Source organism: Arachis hypogaea, chromosome 2, assembly GCF_003086295.3.
Source record: "Arachis hypogaea cultivar Tifrunner chromosome 2, arahy.Tifrunner.gnm2.J5K5, whole genome shotgun sequence".
NCBI classification, from domain to species: domain Eukaryota; kingdom Viridiplantae; phylum Streptophyta; class Magnoliopsida; order Fabales; family Fabaceae; genus Arachis; species Arachis hypogaea.
The window spans coordinates 59908821-59922040 of record NC_092037.1 but is presented as its reverse complement, the minus strand read 5'-3'; the positions used below and the strand labels follow the sequence as shown (position 1 = coordinate 59922040).

Genomic DNA, 13220 nt, shown 5'->3' with positions numbered 1-13220 from the left:
TGTCAACTCAGACCGTTCGATTTATTTGTAATTGTCCTCCACAACAGCATTAAACACGCAACTCTCTAATAATGTTGCATTACACAATGCTAAGCTCTATTTTAAAATTAAAAAGTATATATTTACAAGTTTTGTATTTTTCATTTTTTCTTATAATTTTTTCAAAACATGTTAATCTACATATTATATTTTAAATATAATTTATTAATACAAAATATAACAAATAAAAAATGAAAAATTAAGTTATCAAATAAACCTTTTAGGATAAGTCAATATTGAGGCACTCAAAAGGGAGCGAAAATTTTAGCTGAAAATTCTAGAAACTCCTCCGACAATTGAATATAAAGTATAAACCCCCTCTAAAACCCTACCAGCCGAAAATCCTACGATTTCTTTACTGAATCAACCCTCTCTCTCTCTCTCTCTCTCTCTCTCTCTCTCTCTCTCTCTCTCTCTCTCTCTCTCGTGTTTCAAATGGCGAAGCGCCTTGTTCCTCTACTGAATCGTGTATTGGTTGAGAAAATCATCCCTCCATCGAAGACCAACACTGGCATTCTCTTACCAGAGAAGACCACCAAGGTCTTAATTCATACCCATTTCTCCTTTACTTGTTTATCTCAATTATATCTTTTATTTTTGGTCTCAAAATTTCTTAATGCAATTTCTTTCTGTTTCCGCTTTCCGTTATGTTAATTATTCTCAACAATCCCACTATGTTTTTTGTTTAGTTGATGCCCCTCGGGCAACGAACTTTTTAAGAGAATTGTTATTAATTATTATTATTGGATCCATCGTTATCTACACAAATGTGTTGATACTTTTGCTTTGTTTTCCCGTAATTTGCCATTGGAAATGTATTCCTCCTATTATTTTTTTTTTTTTAGTGTACTTGTATTTATGTTTCTCTTATCACAACTTAATTGTTAGAGGGAGAGAAGTTAATGTTAGATTGATATGATAGGCTAAAGAAAAATAGCAAACATTTTTGCACCCCAATTTGATGAAGAACGAATTATTGTAGGATCAATTTGTGGTCAAATGCTATAAATTAGTAGTAATCCATGAAAGAATCCCCAAACTGTGAAATACACTTGTGAAAGTTGATTATATGTCCTAATTCTGGGTTTGATTCTCATAATTGTCTTTTGCTTGTTGCTTATCGTTCTCTACTCTTATAGAATTCTGCTCCACATTGATGAAACAAAAATGTTTTCCTAGTTCAAAAGTTTCCTGTGCAATCAGTGTTAGTGTTACGTATTTTTAACACACGATTTCTTAGTATATTTTGTGTTGATTGCTTCTTGATCGAAGTACATTTCATGACTTGGCGATTGTCATTGAGGGAAAAATTGCTTCCCTGGTTCAAATTTTTTTGTGGAATCAGTATTAGTGTTATGTTCTTAACACGGGTTTTCTTATTATTAAATACGTCCAATTTGTGTGGAACTCTTGCTTGATTGAAGTGCATTTGATGACTTGGTGACTTGCTTTAGTTGAACTCTGGAAAAGTTATCGCTGTTGGACCCGGTCTTCGTGGCAAGGACGGGAACCTAATTCCTCTTGCCGTGAAGGAAGGCGACACTGTCCTTTTACCTGAATATGGAGGAACAGAGGTGAAACTTGCTGACAAAGAGTAAGTACATGTTTTATACATTCCATGTTCCGTTTATTTCTTTGATTGGCACTCTTCAGTTCTTAATTTCATATTTTTGCATGGCTTGACACATCCGATGTGATAAGCTTTAAAACGCTTTTTTAAGTATTTTTTTTCCCGCGTATATTCGTAAAATAAAAATGTTGAGCAATTAGTTGGTAGCTGCACTTTTGTCCAATTAATTTTTAGTGTTTTCTGCACTTTTGAGTCTTAACCTGATAGGCTTGTGAAAGTTTTTTTTTTTAAATTTTCAGTATTTTCTGTTTTCAGAATTTTGTAGAAAAAAATAAAAATAAAAACAAGGGAAAACAAGATTCCATTGTTTTCATTATTTTTCCTTTTTCCCCCATAAAATCTTGAAAACCAAAGATCTTGAATGTTGAGGCCTCTTAAAAGAGTAGGGAATTTGATTGAATTTTTTCCACAAGGACAAATATGGCAGGCAATTGTTTACGCATTAAGGTTAAATTTATTTTGCACGAGGGGGCATAAGGCTTTCACTTAAGCTATGTTTGAACGCTGTTTCTAAAATAGAAGTATGAATACAAAAAAATGGACATAAAAAATTCTTGTATTTCGTGTGTTTCTTAAAACTGGGGTAGGAAATATATGTACGTATTTGCCTCTTTGTTAAAAAATTCTACCTTTATCTCTATATTTCAATTTCAAAAGCATAATTCAAACAACCATAGAAGCTTTAACCTTTGGATAAAATTAGCCGTTCACATTGGCTATATTCGTCGTAGTTGCAACAACAGCTGCTGATTTTATTTTAGATTATGATTTATTTATTTATCTTTTACTCTTAGGTATTATCTGTATCGGGACGAAGACATTATGGGGACACTCCATGAATGATTGGGCCGTTCTCGTCAACCATTTAGAAGCTTGCTGTAGCAACTATATATGTTACACTTTCCGCGAGCAGTTTACATTCCGTTCTAATTTTAATATATCAAATGTGAATTTTGTTAGCAGGAACCAAATAACTTGTGGTTTTAATGTTAGTCCAACTTTCTATAATACATTTGGAGTTTTGTTTTAAATTTAGGAACTGTTATGGATACCATAAATTTCCTGTTTGCTAATTTTGTTGTTTTGGCTCACTTGATTGCATACATTGCCTTTATTTGAATGTTTATCCCCTTTATGTTTCTCTCTCTTTCCCTTATCCTCTCTTGTAGGATGAAAAAAAATTGCGTTTAATTTTTTTTTTTTTTGGTTGACTTATAGTGTGAAGGTTAATAGAAATGCAACAAACAAAACTAACTCATGATACTTAGCAATTAGCATTGTATAGTGGTATAAAGACCTATAGGATTAGGAGTGTGAATCGGTGAGTGTATGTAAAGGAACGTGTAGTACATGTACTGTAAACTCAGAATCATATCCAACTCCTTCAGTTTCATTTCTTCACTCTCAGTTTTCTCTTGTGCAATCTTCATTCATCAAACACCTCTTTTTATCACAAGTCTTGAAACTCTAATATGGTATCCAGAGCCAGTAGTTGACATCATGGCAGTGATCCACACCAGTGCTTCCACATGCAAATACCTTCTACCTATCATCATTGATAAGATGAACGAGAACAATTTTCTCACATGGCACCACTTTGCCAACATCACGGTTGGAACCTCACTTCAAGAAGGAAAAGATTCTACCTCAATGCGTTGATTTTGGAGATGCAAGGAAAACCTACCAAAGTAGAATCAGATACATATAAGGAGTGGAAACTCGAAGATCTTTCACTCATGACATGGCTTTTGGCATCAGCGCACACCAACTTCAAGAACAAGATAGTGCTTTGCAACTCTCTTTATGATACAAATCAAGAAGTTTCACTGCCTCTTTTAGAGCTAGAGTACAAAGTCTTAAATCCCAACTAAAATTAGTAAAGATTACTAGAGTTATGCAGATGAATATCTTACTAGAATTAGGCATTTAGTAGATTCTTTGATAGCAATTGATTGCCCCAACTCTGGAGTTGATCATATTCAAACCATCATTGATAGCCTTACCGAGGAATATAACGCCATCATCTCTTCTTTATGTCCCTCTTGCGACTTTATTACAAACACCAGTGCCTAATTTTCTTAATTTTAAGCAGCTAATTTTCTTCAAACTGCTGAGAATCAAACATGTTCAATTTGACTTTATCTTGGTAATGGATAAGTTATTACAATTTCTAACACATGATCTTCATGAACTTGGGATCTTATTGTCCCTCCTTTTAATGCTACTAACCTAGGCAGCAAATGGGTGTTTGCCTTGAGAAAAAAAAAACCTCAAAGTCAGATTCTTAGATATAAGGCTAGACTTGTGGCTAATGGCTTTCATGAAAGGGAAGTGGTTGATTTTGATCAAACCTTTAGCTTTCTTGTTAAACAACAAACTATTTGAATTGTAATAACCATGCTCTTTCTAGAAGACGATTCTCTTGTATCTTAAAGAAGTTTGGTTTCTCTAGTATTAAATTTGATCCTTCTTTATTCGTTAGATATATAACTCGGTCACTTTCTTGGCATATGTAGATGATATATTAATTACAGTTGACAATTGAGCTAAGCTTCAATCCTTAATTCAAAGACTACATTTTATCTTTTCTCTCAAGGATCTTGGAAAGTTCAACTTCTTTCTTGGATTAGAAACCACACATGTTGGCAGCAACCAACTCATGCTAAATGAAAAGAAATATATCATAGATTACCAGAACTAATATGTTGATGGCTAATCCAGTACCTACTCTTATGGTACCATCTAAATTAAGTTCTAGTGATTTTACACCTTTTGAGGATCATAACCTGAATAGGTCTATATCAAGGGCGCTGCAATAATTGACACTAACTCACCCAAGTCTAATATTCCGCAAACAAGGTGTGCCAATATATACAAGAGAGCAATTAAGAGGATGTTTCGATATTATAAATGCAACAAACAAAATAGAGGAATAAAATTAGTTAGAGTTAGGTAGGCTTGTAACTAACTCAAGATTCTTAGCATTCTATAGCAGTATCTGATCTATAGGAGTGTGAATGATATTTAAATGAGTGTATGTAACTATGTAAGGCAGCGTTTATTTTGGTGTATATGTCCATCAAGATATGGACATAGTAGTACATGTGTGGTGTTTGTTTGCAGAGACATAAAATCATTAAAGATATGGTCATACACAACCACCCATCAAAACTACTCACTTAGGGAAACAATATTTTTTGCTTAACTGACATAACCGGCCCCTTGAACATACATCATAATTCATAACCACATTCAGCTGTTCTGGCAGGACAAACATATTCTTTGATAAACACTTAAATTTTTTTGGTTGACCAACAATACCAATGCGAGAAAATTACTTCTGGTTGGTAACATGCAATTTGCAGAAAGTAAAGGACAATTATCAGTTTCCTTTCTTTCTTTCAATTTTTTTTCTCTGTTGTGTTTTTTGTTTGGGTGTGGCGGGTGCAACTGTTACTTAGATAGTCACGTTAGAGAGATTATTCCTGGAAGAGATTTTCCTTCAACAAATGCTTTCAGCAGCACAAGTGATCTCTCTGGCTGTGAAAAAGGAGCTTCATGAGATGCTCCTCTTATAGTAGCAAACGATAACATGTCACCATATACTTGTGTCCATCCAGCTACCTGAAAATTATTCAAAAACTCACAATAACAATAGCCATACATAATACTTAGGATATGTTTGTATTCTTTATAAAACCATGTTATTTAATACTTATAAATAAAAAACCAATCACTCAATATATATGTTGACATATAAAGTACATATTAAAAAAAAAGGTTAAACAACACGTATATTTATACAAAAATATGTGGTGATTAATATTTTGTGTGCATATAGTATTTTTATTGTTCATAATAAAGGTGTTCTAGTTTATATATTGAATTTGGTGTTTATTACAGACAATTTTTTAAATTTAAAGTGGACAAGTGGAATCGGTTTGTTATACAAGTTTTATTTACTTATTTACTGCAAAATCACTCCTATTTATATATGTATTTGTAAAAAAATTCTTTCGTTGATCCTAAAATTTGAACTTAAGATTTTTACTAAAAGAACAGGGCATTTACTATTTAATTAACTATTAAATTGTTAAAAAAAGTGACAGTCAATTGACATATCTAATCTACTAACTGTGGTGATAAAGTTGGTTCACAAATAAAAAGAAAGTTGTTTATTAATCCAGTAACAGTGTTAAAGTTGGTTAACAGTAAACACATTTTTTTAGACGTATAAATATCAATTTCATTGACATAATATACCTGTCTTCCTCCAAACCATGCTCTATAAGACTCTGTTGTATTAAGTCCTAACTCCTTAGCCAACCCATTCACAAGCGTTCTTGTTCCAGTTAATGGCAGAACTGAATCTTGATCACCACTGCAGAAGAAAGGGAACACAAATTATTTATGGTATCTTTCGTATTTAGAAGAAAAGGAAAAAAAAATGCTATTTGTAGGTCACAATCTTATAAACATATTTATATCCACTTATGTCTCTCTTTTGATAGTTTCTTTTCACTTTTTTTTTTCCTCTTCCCACTTTTTCTTCTTCATTTTGCAAAATCTTTCTCATCTTTGATGCAGCATCTAGAAACTTTGAAAAACATTATTTACCTTTGGTGTGATTTTCTCAATTAGACTATTTCACTAGTTTTTGTAATGTTTTCAAAAGTTTCTCTTTTTTTTTACTTTTTAAATATGTTTTTTCAAAAATTGTAAGAATTACATCTGATAAAATAAAATAAAAATAACTTTAATAGATATAGCTTAAACAAGCTAAATTAATAGTGTTTGTTAAAATTAATTTTAAGTTTTAAAATAATCATAATAAATCTAAATATAGTAAAAAAAATTCAGATACTATTCACTAATGTAGAACCCTTAAACTAAAATTCTCCAAAATTATGATGAATTGTGTTAAATATGATATATCAGCATGTGTAAATATAGTAAAAAAAAAAAAATAAAAGAAATTCAGATACTAATCATTAATGTATTTCCCAACTTTGTTTTTCTGTGAAATGGTGAAATCTACTTCCCAAGTTTGCTAGAAATGAATTTTCTATGCACCAGTCATGTGCAGAGTAATTCGTGACAATTAATATATAAAATTATATTAGACATTTTAATTTTAAAAATATTTTTATTAGTACTTTCATAATCTTTCCTAAATTTTAAAAGCAGAAAACACAATCATAACAACATTTTGTTCACCAAAAGCAAAATATTAATTTGTACTGTTTGAAAACTCAAACACCTCTTTAGCAAACTTTTAAGAGTCTTTCAAACTACCCTTCTTTGATGTAATTCCTTTTCTTATATGGACTACAACACTTCTAATTTCAAAAGTACTATAATTCCTAATAAACAATTGTTTCAGGCTTTGAGAAGTGTATGGTGAATAAGTTATTTTTATAATTAAGTTTAATTAATTTTTTTATGCATCTCTTTCTTTCTTTTTTAATTAATTTTTATTGTGTCAAAATAAATTATTAGACCAATTTAATTAAATCTTGTTATTAAAATTATTGGTCATGTAATATTACTGTATAAATAATACAGCAAAAATAAATAAATGATAAACAGAACAATGAAAAAGCTATGGGCATTATGTAAATAAAAGTTATACTTTCTTTTCAGTTTTTAATATATCAAATTCAAAACCTTCAATTTTAGTAAAGTTTTTTAATTGCTTTCTTATCAAGTGTAATGACTTTTTTTTTTGGTTTGAAAAAGTGTAGTGACTTCAAAACATTTGTTAATCCATTATTAGTAAACATTAAATTCTGGGGTCCACAAGCAGGAATCATGGAAAGCTTGAACCGCGCTCCATGTAACCTGTAACTGGACTAGTGGACTAGTGGCAGGTGTAATGTATGATGATATAATTAATTAATTAATTAATTAAACTACTTAACATGATTATTATAGAAAATAAAGGAAAGTTTTACTTACCTGTATACTAGAACTCTAATACCAGACTTAACAAGTGTTCCTAGGATAGAAATGGTTGGAACCTCTAGATTCTGCATGTCATATTTGAGAACGCTGTAAAACAAAGCAAATCAAATTAATATTAATATTAACGGAGGTCACGTGTAAATTCCATCTGCCACATCACCAAGTTCAGTTTAATGGAAAAAGGTTCTCTTCACAGCTGGACAAATTTGTAGCGTTTTTAAATTTTTCAAGGGTATAATTATCGTTAACAAATATTAGGATTATTATCGTCAGTGTTTTACAAGTTTGGAAGCATAATTGGTAATTTACTCGAATAGAAATAGTGAAGATTGTACAAGTACAACCCAAAATTAGGCCACTCAATTCAATTTGACAGTAGAAACAACACTTAAGCATGCATTACTGATTAGAACGATGTTTATGATAAAATTTGAAATTTAACGATGATAAAGTAAGTGTTGTCAAAACTTATAAGATATGAAAAGATGGATAGGTGGTCAAAAAAAATCTCAAGAGTGAATTTGAAAGGCAAAAAACTAACTCGCTGCAAGTTGACCATCTAGTGATCCCTTCAAGCTTAGCATGGAAAGCTTGTTGCACATCTTTTTTATTCAAATATGTGATTGTTTCATCTTCCACACACACATCAATCTTCTCTCCCTCTTGCTGCAAGGCGCACACACACATTAACTGAACAACTTCGATACAAGATTTATCATTTATAATAATCATAAATTTTACTTCTTTTGTTCCAAATTATCTTTTACTTAGGCTAAATACACATGATGTATGAAATCTAAAATAAAAAGTAATCTAAAAGATACAGTTACAAGACTACATATCTTGCATGAAAGAGTAATGCTAGAACCCAACACTATAACAATAAATTTCAACCAATACTATAGCATATAGTCAAACAAAACCAATATAAAGCCCATTAAAGATGAGCTTTTATTGGATTTAGATTTCGAATATTTTTTTAAATTGAATTTCAGATATTTTTGTTTTTAAGAGTTTTAAATGTTTTTTTCTTAGGTTAACTGTTAGTTGGAATATTGGCTGGTAATGTTAGCTTCCAAGAGTTTCTTCCTATGATGCACGGATACTGACACGGATACGGAACACGACATCACGCAGGACATTTCGACATGCAAATTTTAAAATTCGACATGACATATAAAATATAAAGTTAGATAAATCTAAATGAAATTTTGATATTTTATTGATATTAAAATATAAATTAAATTTTTAAATTATTTTTAATGTCTTATTTTAATTATATCAAGTATTTAAAATATTTCTTGTTTTAATAAATAATAATATATATTATATTTAAATATATTTTAAGAATATATGTTAAGAATAAGACCGGACACGCTGACATGTGAAACACAACAAACACGTGTGTCGGATGAGTGTCGGTGAGTGTCGTGTCCGAAAGTGTTCGTGCTTCATAGTGTTTCTTCACGTGAAAAATGCAAAATAACATTTAGTTTTCTCTAATACGATAACTAATTTAATTATAGATATAAGGGAGAACCCAATAATAAATTCTACAAAAAAAGAAAGAAGAGTAACAATAAATATTGTGAGAAAACAAAATTGATCAAAATGGCAAAGAATTTGAAACAGGAAAAAATAAAAGCAATAATTATTGTTTACCTAGCACTCTCCTAGTAAGTATAAATGGGGAGTGGATCCTCTTTAGTGAAAAAAAAAAACCTGGATGGTGTCAGTGTTCAATCTCACCATTCATTATTCTCTCTCCTATTTAATTTTGGTCCCACTTATAGAATTAAAGGTGAGAGATCACATTTTATTCTCTTTAAGTGTTCAAAAAAATGGAAAGGATCCATTTCCAGTATAAACGTGGTTTCTAGAGCATCGAGGTATATTTTCCATAGTAAATGCATGAAGAATGAATTACCAGTTGGCTAAGTTGATTGAGCACATAAGCTTGTTGATCTGCTGCTGATAGACACACATCAAGAGTGATATCATATGCATCAACATATCTCCCAACTTCTGTGGACACTATTTTATTTATGGCTGCACAAACCCCATTTAATGTTCCACTTTGAAGTTGTCTCCTAATTTGGGAGTAGTTACAGACTTTAGTGAACATTTCATAAGTTGAATCAGATATTAGTCCATGGGACCAGAAATACTCTGCCCTTGAATTGAAATCTGTGTTGAATTCCAGAAGAGGGTTTCCTATCTGCAACAATTAAGTCCTAATCAAATTAGCATTTATTATGTCACATATATAGTTTAATTACTATCACTCAAGCTTTTGTCATTTGTGCACTCACTGCTATACCCTTGAAATTGAACTTTGTCTTGCTTTGAACAATGAGTTGTGCAAGTTGTGGTACATAGTGACCTGAAAATTTAATTATGAATTACACTAAATTGTTGCCTAAATCAATAATAATAATAATAATAATAATAATAATAATTCCTTATTTTTTTTAACGTTGTTACTTTAGTTAAATTTACATTTAAGAACTTGAAACTAAGAGTAACTCCAATAGAATATCTTTAGAGTATCACTTTTGACATTTACAAGAAGTGAATTCTTTTGAAATTGGAATTTGCATTGAAAAAAATAGATGAAATGAGATTGACCTTAATTTAAAAAGATCAAATCATTTTGATGAGAATCAATTAAATTTTGACACTTTGTATAATTATTTTTATTTAGTTTTTTTAATATAAATTGAATAATTAAAATAAATATTAGCATTGGAAATTTAAAGTTACCTTAGAAAATAATCCTTAATTAATGAGGAGAGAAAGTATTAGAGTAGTTTTGACTGCATTTATGGTTTATTGGTATAAATGAAAACGAAAATGTTTAATAACAAAAAAAACTAATAAAAAATAACTAAAACTTACCTCAATAATTAATAAATATTAAATAAGACAAGTTTGTCTCTCTAGCATTAATAAAATAAAAATTCAACAATGAATTTAAAATTTAGTCAATAAGTGTTTTAAGGGCATTAATTAATAAAACAATAAAAAAAAGTTCTCATTGAAAATTCAAAGTTTTTATATTTCTAATAAATAAATAATTTATCTATTTAATTCATAAATTTATAGAAAAATTAGAGTGACAACTGACAAATACAATGGAACAGAAAATATGAATCAAGGTGGCTGATGAAAAACAAGAAGATTATTAATTAAATTTACTTAATAAGATAGTACCTGCATAACTCTCCCCTGTAATAAAGAAATCACTGTTTTTGTACTCTGGGAATTTGGTGAACCAATTCTGTAAGAATACAAGATTATCCCTTGCTATAAAATAAGGGAAATTAAACCCTAATTAGATTCATGAAATATGATATCAAAATCTGAATACAAACTAAGATAAAAAGATTAAGAGGTATTAATAGCAATTCAAGTTCAACCAAAAGTCCAAACTCATCTAACTCTTTTAACAAAATAAAATGAAATTAAAGAACCTGTCATTTCATCATTAACATATTCATAGAAAGATTTATTGGCAGAGTAGGAGAAACCAACACCAGCCGGTGATTCCAAGTACAGCATATTTGCCTCTGCAACAAGCAATTTTGATTGAAATTAAAGGACATAAAAATGTTACATAATTTTTTTTTTAAAATGGTATCTTTTCAGAATAACTGGGATTAAATTACCTTGGTTCCAACTATAATCATTCTTGAGAAGAACATTTTCGCTTGGTTTAAATGGACCATGTTCGACGAAAGCTCCGGCTCCAACAGAAGAACAGCCAGGCCCTATAGAAACCAAATTTTACTTTGATATGAACAGGAACTTTCAGATTCAAAAAATCAAGGATTGAAAACAATGTCTTTGCCACAACAGCAAGTAACGGAAAAGTATAGAGAGACAATGAGAATATTAAACATTGTGAATAATAGATATATCAGATATTCAATTAATAAGTATGCAGATGATTATGTTGATTTTTAGTTGGATAGTGGTTATTTTTTTTATTCGGTTTTCTCATACACAGTTAACAATGACTGGATGTTCGATTTACTAGGTAATTTGGGACAAGAGTATTCTTTTTATTTTATTGGGTCAATTCTAGAGCCCATTGTTCACATTATTCACAAAAGTTATTGTATATCTAATAAAACCCGTAAGTATTATTCCACTTGGTGAATTCGGCTAAATCAATCAAATGATTCAATTGCACTTTGTCATGAATCTTATACGAACTAAGCTATTTATACTTGAATCTCTTTTAACCAGTTCTTTTAGAGTTTTAGAGCTATGTTTTGATGCTGTATCTGATACTGAAACAATAAAAATAGAGATCCATTTGATTGTAAAATCAGAAATAAAGACGCAATTATTTTTTATAGACAAAAAATCTTGATTCAATTATTTATTTATTTATTTATTTTTAAAGGAAAGAGCTCAAAACAATAAAGTGGCTTAAACATACACAACAACCAAGTCCAAAAGAAATAAAAAGAAAAAAAGAATCATACCTCCATTTAACCATAGAACCAATGGCTTGGAAGCAGGTTCAACTTGTGCTTCAACAAAGTAGTAAAACAAAGATCTTTGTTGCTTCTCATCCACAGTAATGTAACCAGCATATTGCTGGAACTTCACTGGTGGTTGCCCTGGCAAATTGGTTACCTTATCAGCTTCTGGAGCTGAATTCACTCCCACATTTATCTTTGCAACAACAACAACAATTATTATTGTTGCAATCATACTATGCAACTGAGCTATCATCATTGTAATAAGATCTGATGAGAACTTATTAGAATGATGTTTTTGTTTTGTGGTTTCCCTTCCCCCTCTGTTTTTTTGTCTCTGTACGAGATGGGGATAAAGGTTGAATGCAAAGGAAAGAATATAATAAAGCATTATATGTTAAGTGTATTATTCATATTTTAGTATTATCTTTATTATTATTTTTTTTGTGCGTGTGAACTTGGAAATTTAAAATCCATGCCTTGAGTCAAATTATGGTGCTGTCCCTCATTACTTTGAGAGGATTTGGAGCTTGATTGTGATCTTTGGATATTCAGGTTTCATTTGGTGCTGCTTTGTTTTGTTTTCTAATACTAATTATTAAAGGCTCTAGTTTTCTTGGGACATGTGATGATTATTACACTTATTTTGAGGGGCAATTTGATGGATAATCATGTGTGCGTTGAATACTTACACTGTGAGAAGTGCAATTAGAATAATAATATGCGCTCTCTCTCTCTCATAGTCTCATGTGACTCAATTTCCCTTTCGAGCTGTATAGTTGTATGTAGAAAAATAAAATAAAATAAAAATAATGGGTCTACCTGAAATAACTTTACAGCCATATTCATATGTAGAAAATGTGAATCCTATCACATTTGAATTTGAAGCCAAATAAGTTTCGTAAAATAGGAAAATTATGTTCTGTTCTAAGAGTAAATCAAATAATTTATTTTATACTATTTATTTTTGTTTTGGATTAATTTTTTAGAACATGAATGGTTTTTATAGAAATTTTTAAAATTATATTATTCTATGATTGATAATATTTTAGAGCCAAAAATGTTAACATGACGCACTCTGATACTTGTTTCTCTCT

At 30.2% G+C, this 13220-nt stretch overlaps 2 protein-coding genes across 2 annotated transcripts; one reads left to right on the top strand and one right to left on the bottom strand.

Moving 5' to 3' along the window:
- The first annotated feature begins 313 nt into the window (after positions 1 to 313).
- On the top strand, positions 314 to 2760 carry LOC112745073 (10 kDa chaperonin, mitochondrial). The gene is made up of 4 exons (XM_072218092.1): positions 314 to 415; positions 466 to 579; positions 1494 to 1633; positions 2464 to 2760. Exons 2-4 carry the CDS (start codon positions 475 to 477, stop codon positions 2510 to 2512), a joined length of 294 nt encoding a protein of 97 aa, XP_072074193.1. The 5' UTR covers positions 314 to 415; positions 466 to 474; the 3' UTR covers positions 2513 to 2760.
- Positions 2761 to 4708: 1948 nt separating this feature from the next.
- Positions 4709 to 12698, bottom strand: LOC112745057 (serine carboxypeptidase-like 45). The gene is made up of 10 exons (XM_025794845.3): positions 12127 to 12698; positions 11302 to 11403; positions 11107 to 11202; positions 10847 to 10939; positions 9946 to 10016; positions 9561 to 9851; positions 8175 to 8299; positions 7628 to 7720; positions 5933 to 6050; positions 4709 to 5293 (listed from the first exon to the last, which is right to left on the bottom strand). The coding sequence occupies exons 1-10, from the start codon at positions 12512 to 12514 to the stop codon at positions 5135 to 5137; spliced, it is 1536 nt and encodes a 511-aa protein (XP_025650630.1). The 5' UTR covers positions 12515 to 12698; the 3' UTR covers positions 4709 to 5134.
- Between the last annotated feature and the right edge of the window lie 522 nt (positions 12699 to 13220).

What these genes read in the sequence shown, in the direction of transcription:
- LOC112745073 (XM_072218092.1), top strand. Translation starts at nt 475, where the DNA reads ATGGCGAAGCGCCTTGTTCCTCTACTGAATCGTGTATTGGTTGAGAAA. An exon ending in TACCAGAGAAGACCACCAAG is followed by an intron (nt 580 to 1,493) that starts GTCTTAATTCAT and finishes GACTTGCTTTAG; the next exon opens with TTGAACTCTGGAAAAGTTAT. An exon ending in GTGAAACTTGCTGACAAAGA is followed by an intron (nt 1,634 to 2,463) that starts GTAAGTACATGT and finishes TTTTACTCTTAG; the next exon opens with GTATTATCTGTATCGGGACG.
- LOC112745057 (XM_025794845.3), bottom strand. Translation starts at nt 12,514, where the DNA reads ATGCTTTATTATATTCTTTCCTTTGCATTCAACCTTTATCCCCATCTC. An exon ending in GGTTCTATGGTTAAATGGAG is followed by an intron (nt 11,404 to 12,126) that starts GTATGATTCTTT and finishes TGGTTTCTATAG; the next exon opens with GGCCTGGCTGTTCTTCTGTT. An exon ending in TGATTATAGTTGGAACCAAG is followed by an intron (nt 11,203 to 11,301) that starts GTAATTTAATCC and finishes TGCTTGTTGCAG; the next exon opens with AGGCAAATATGCTGTACTTG.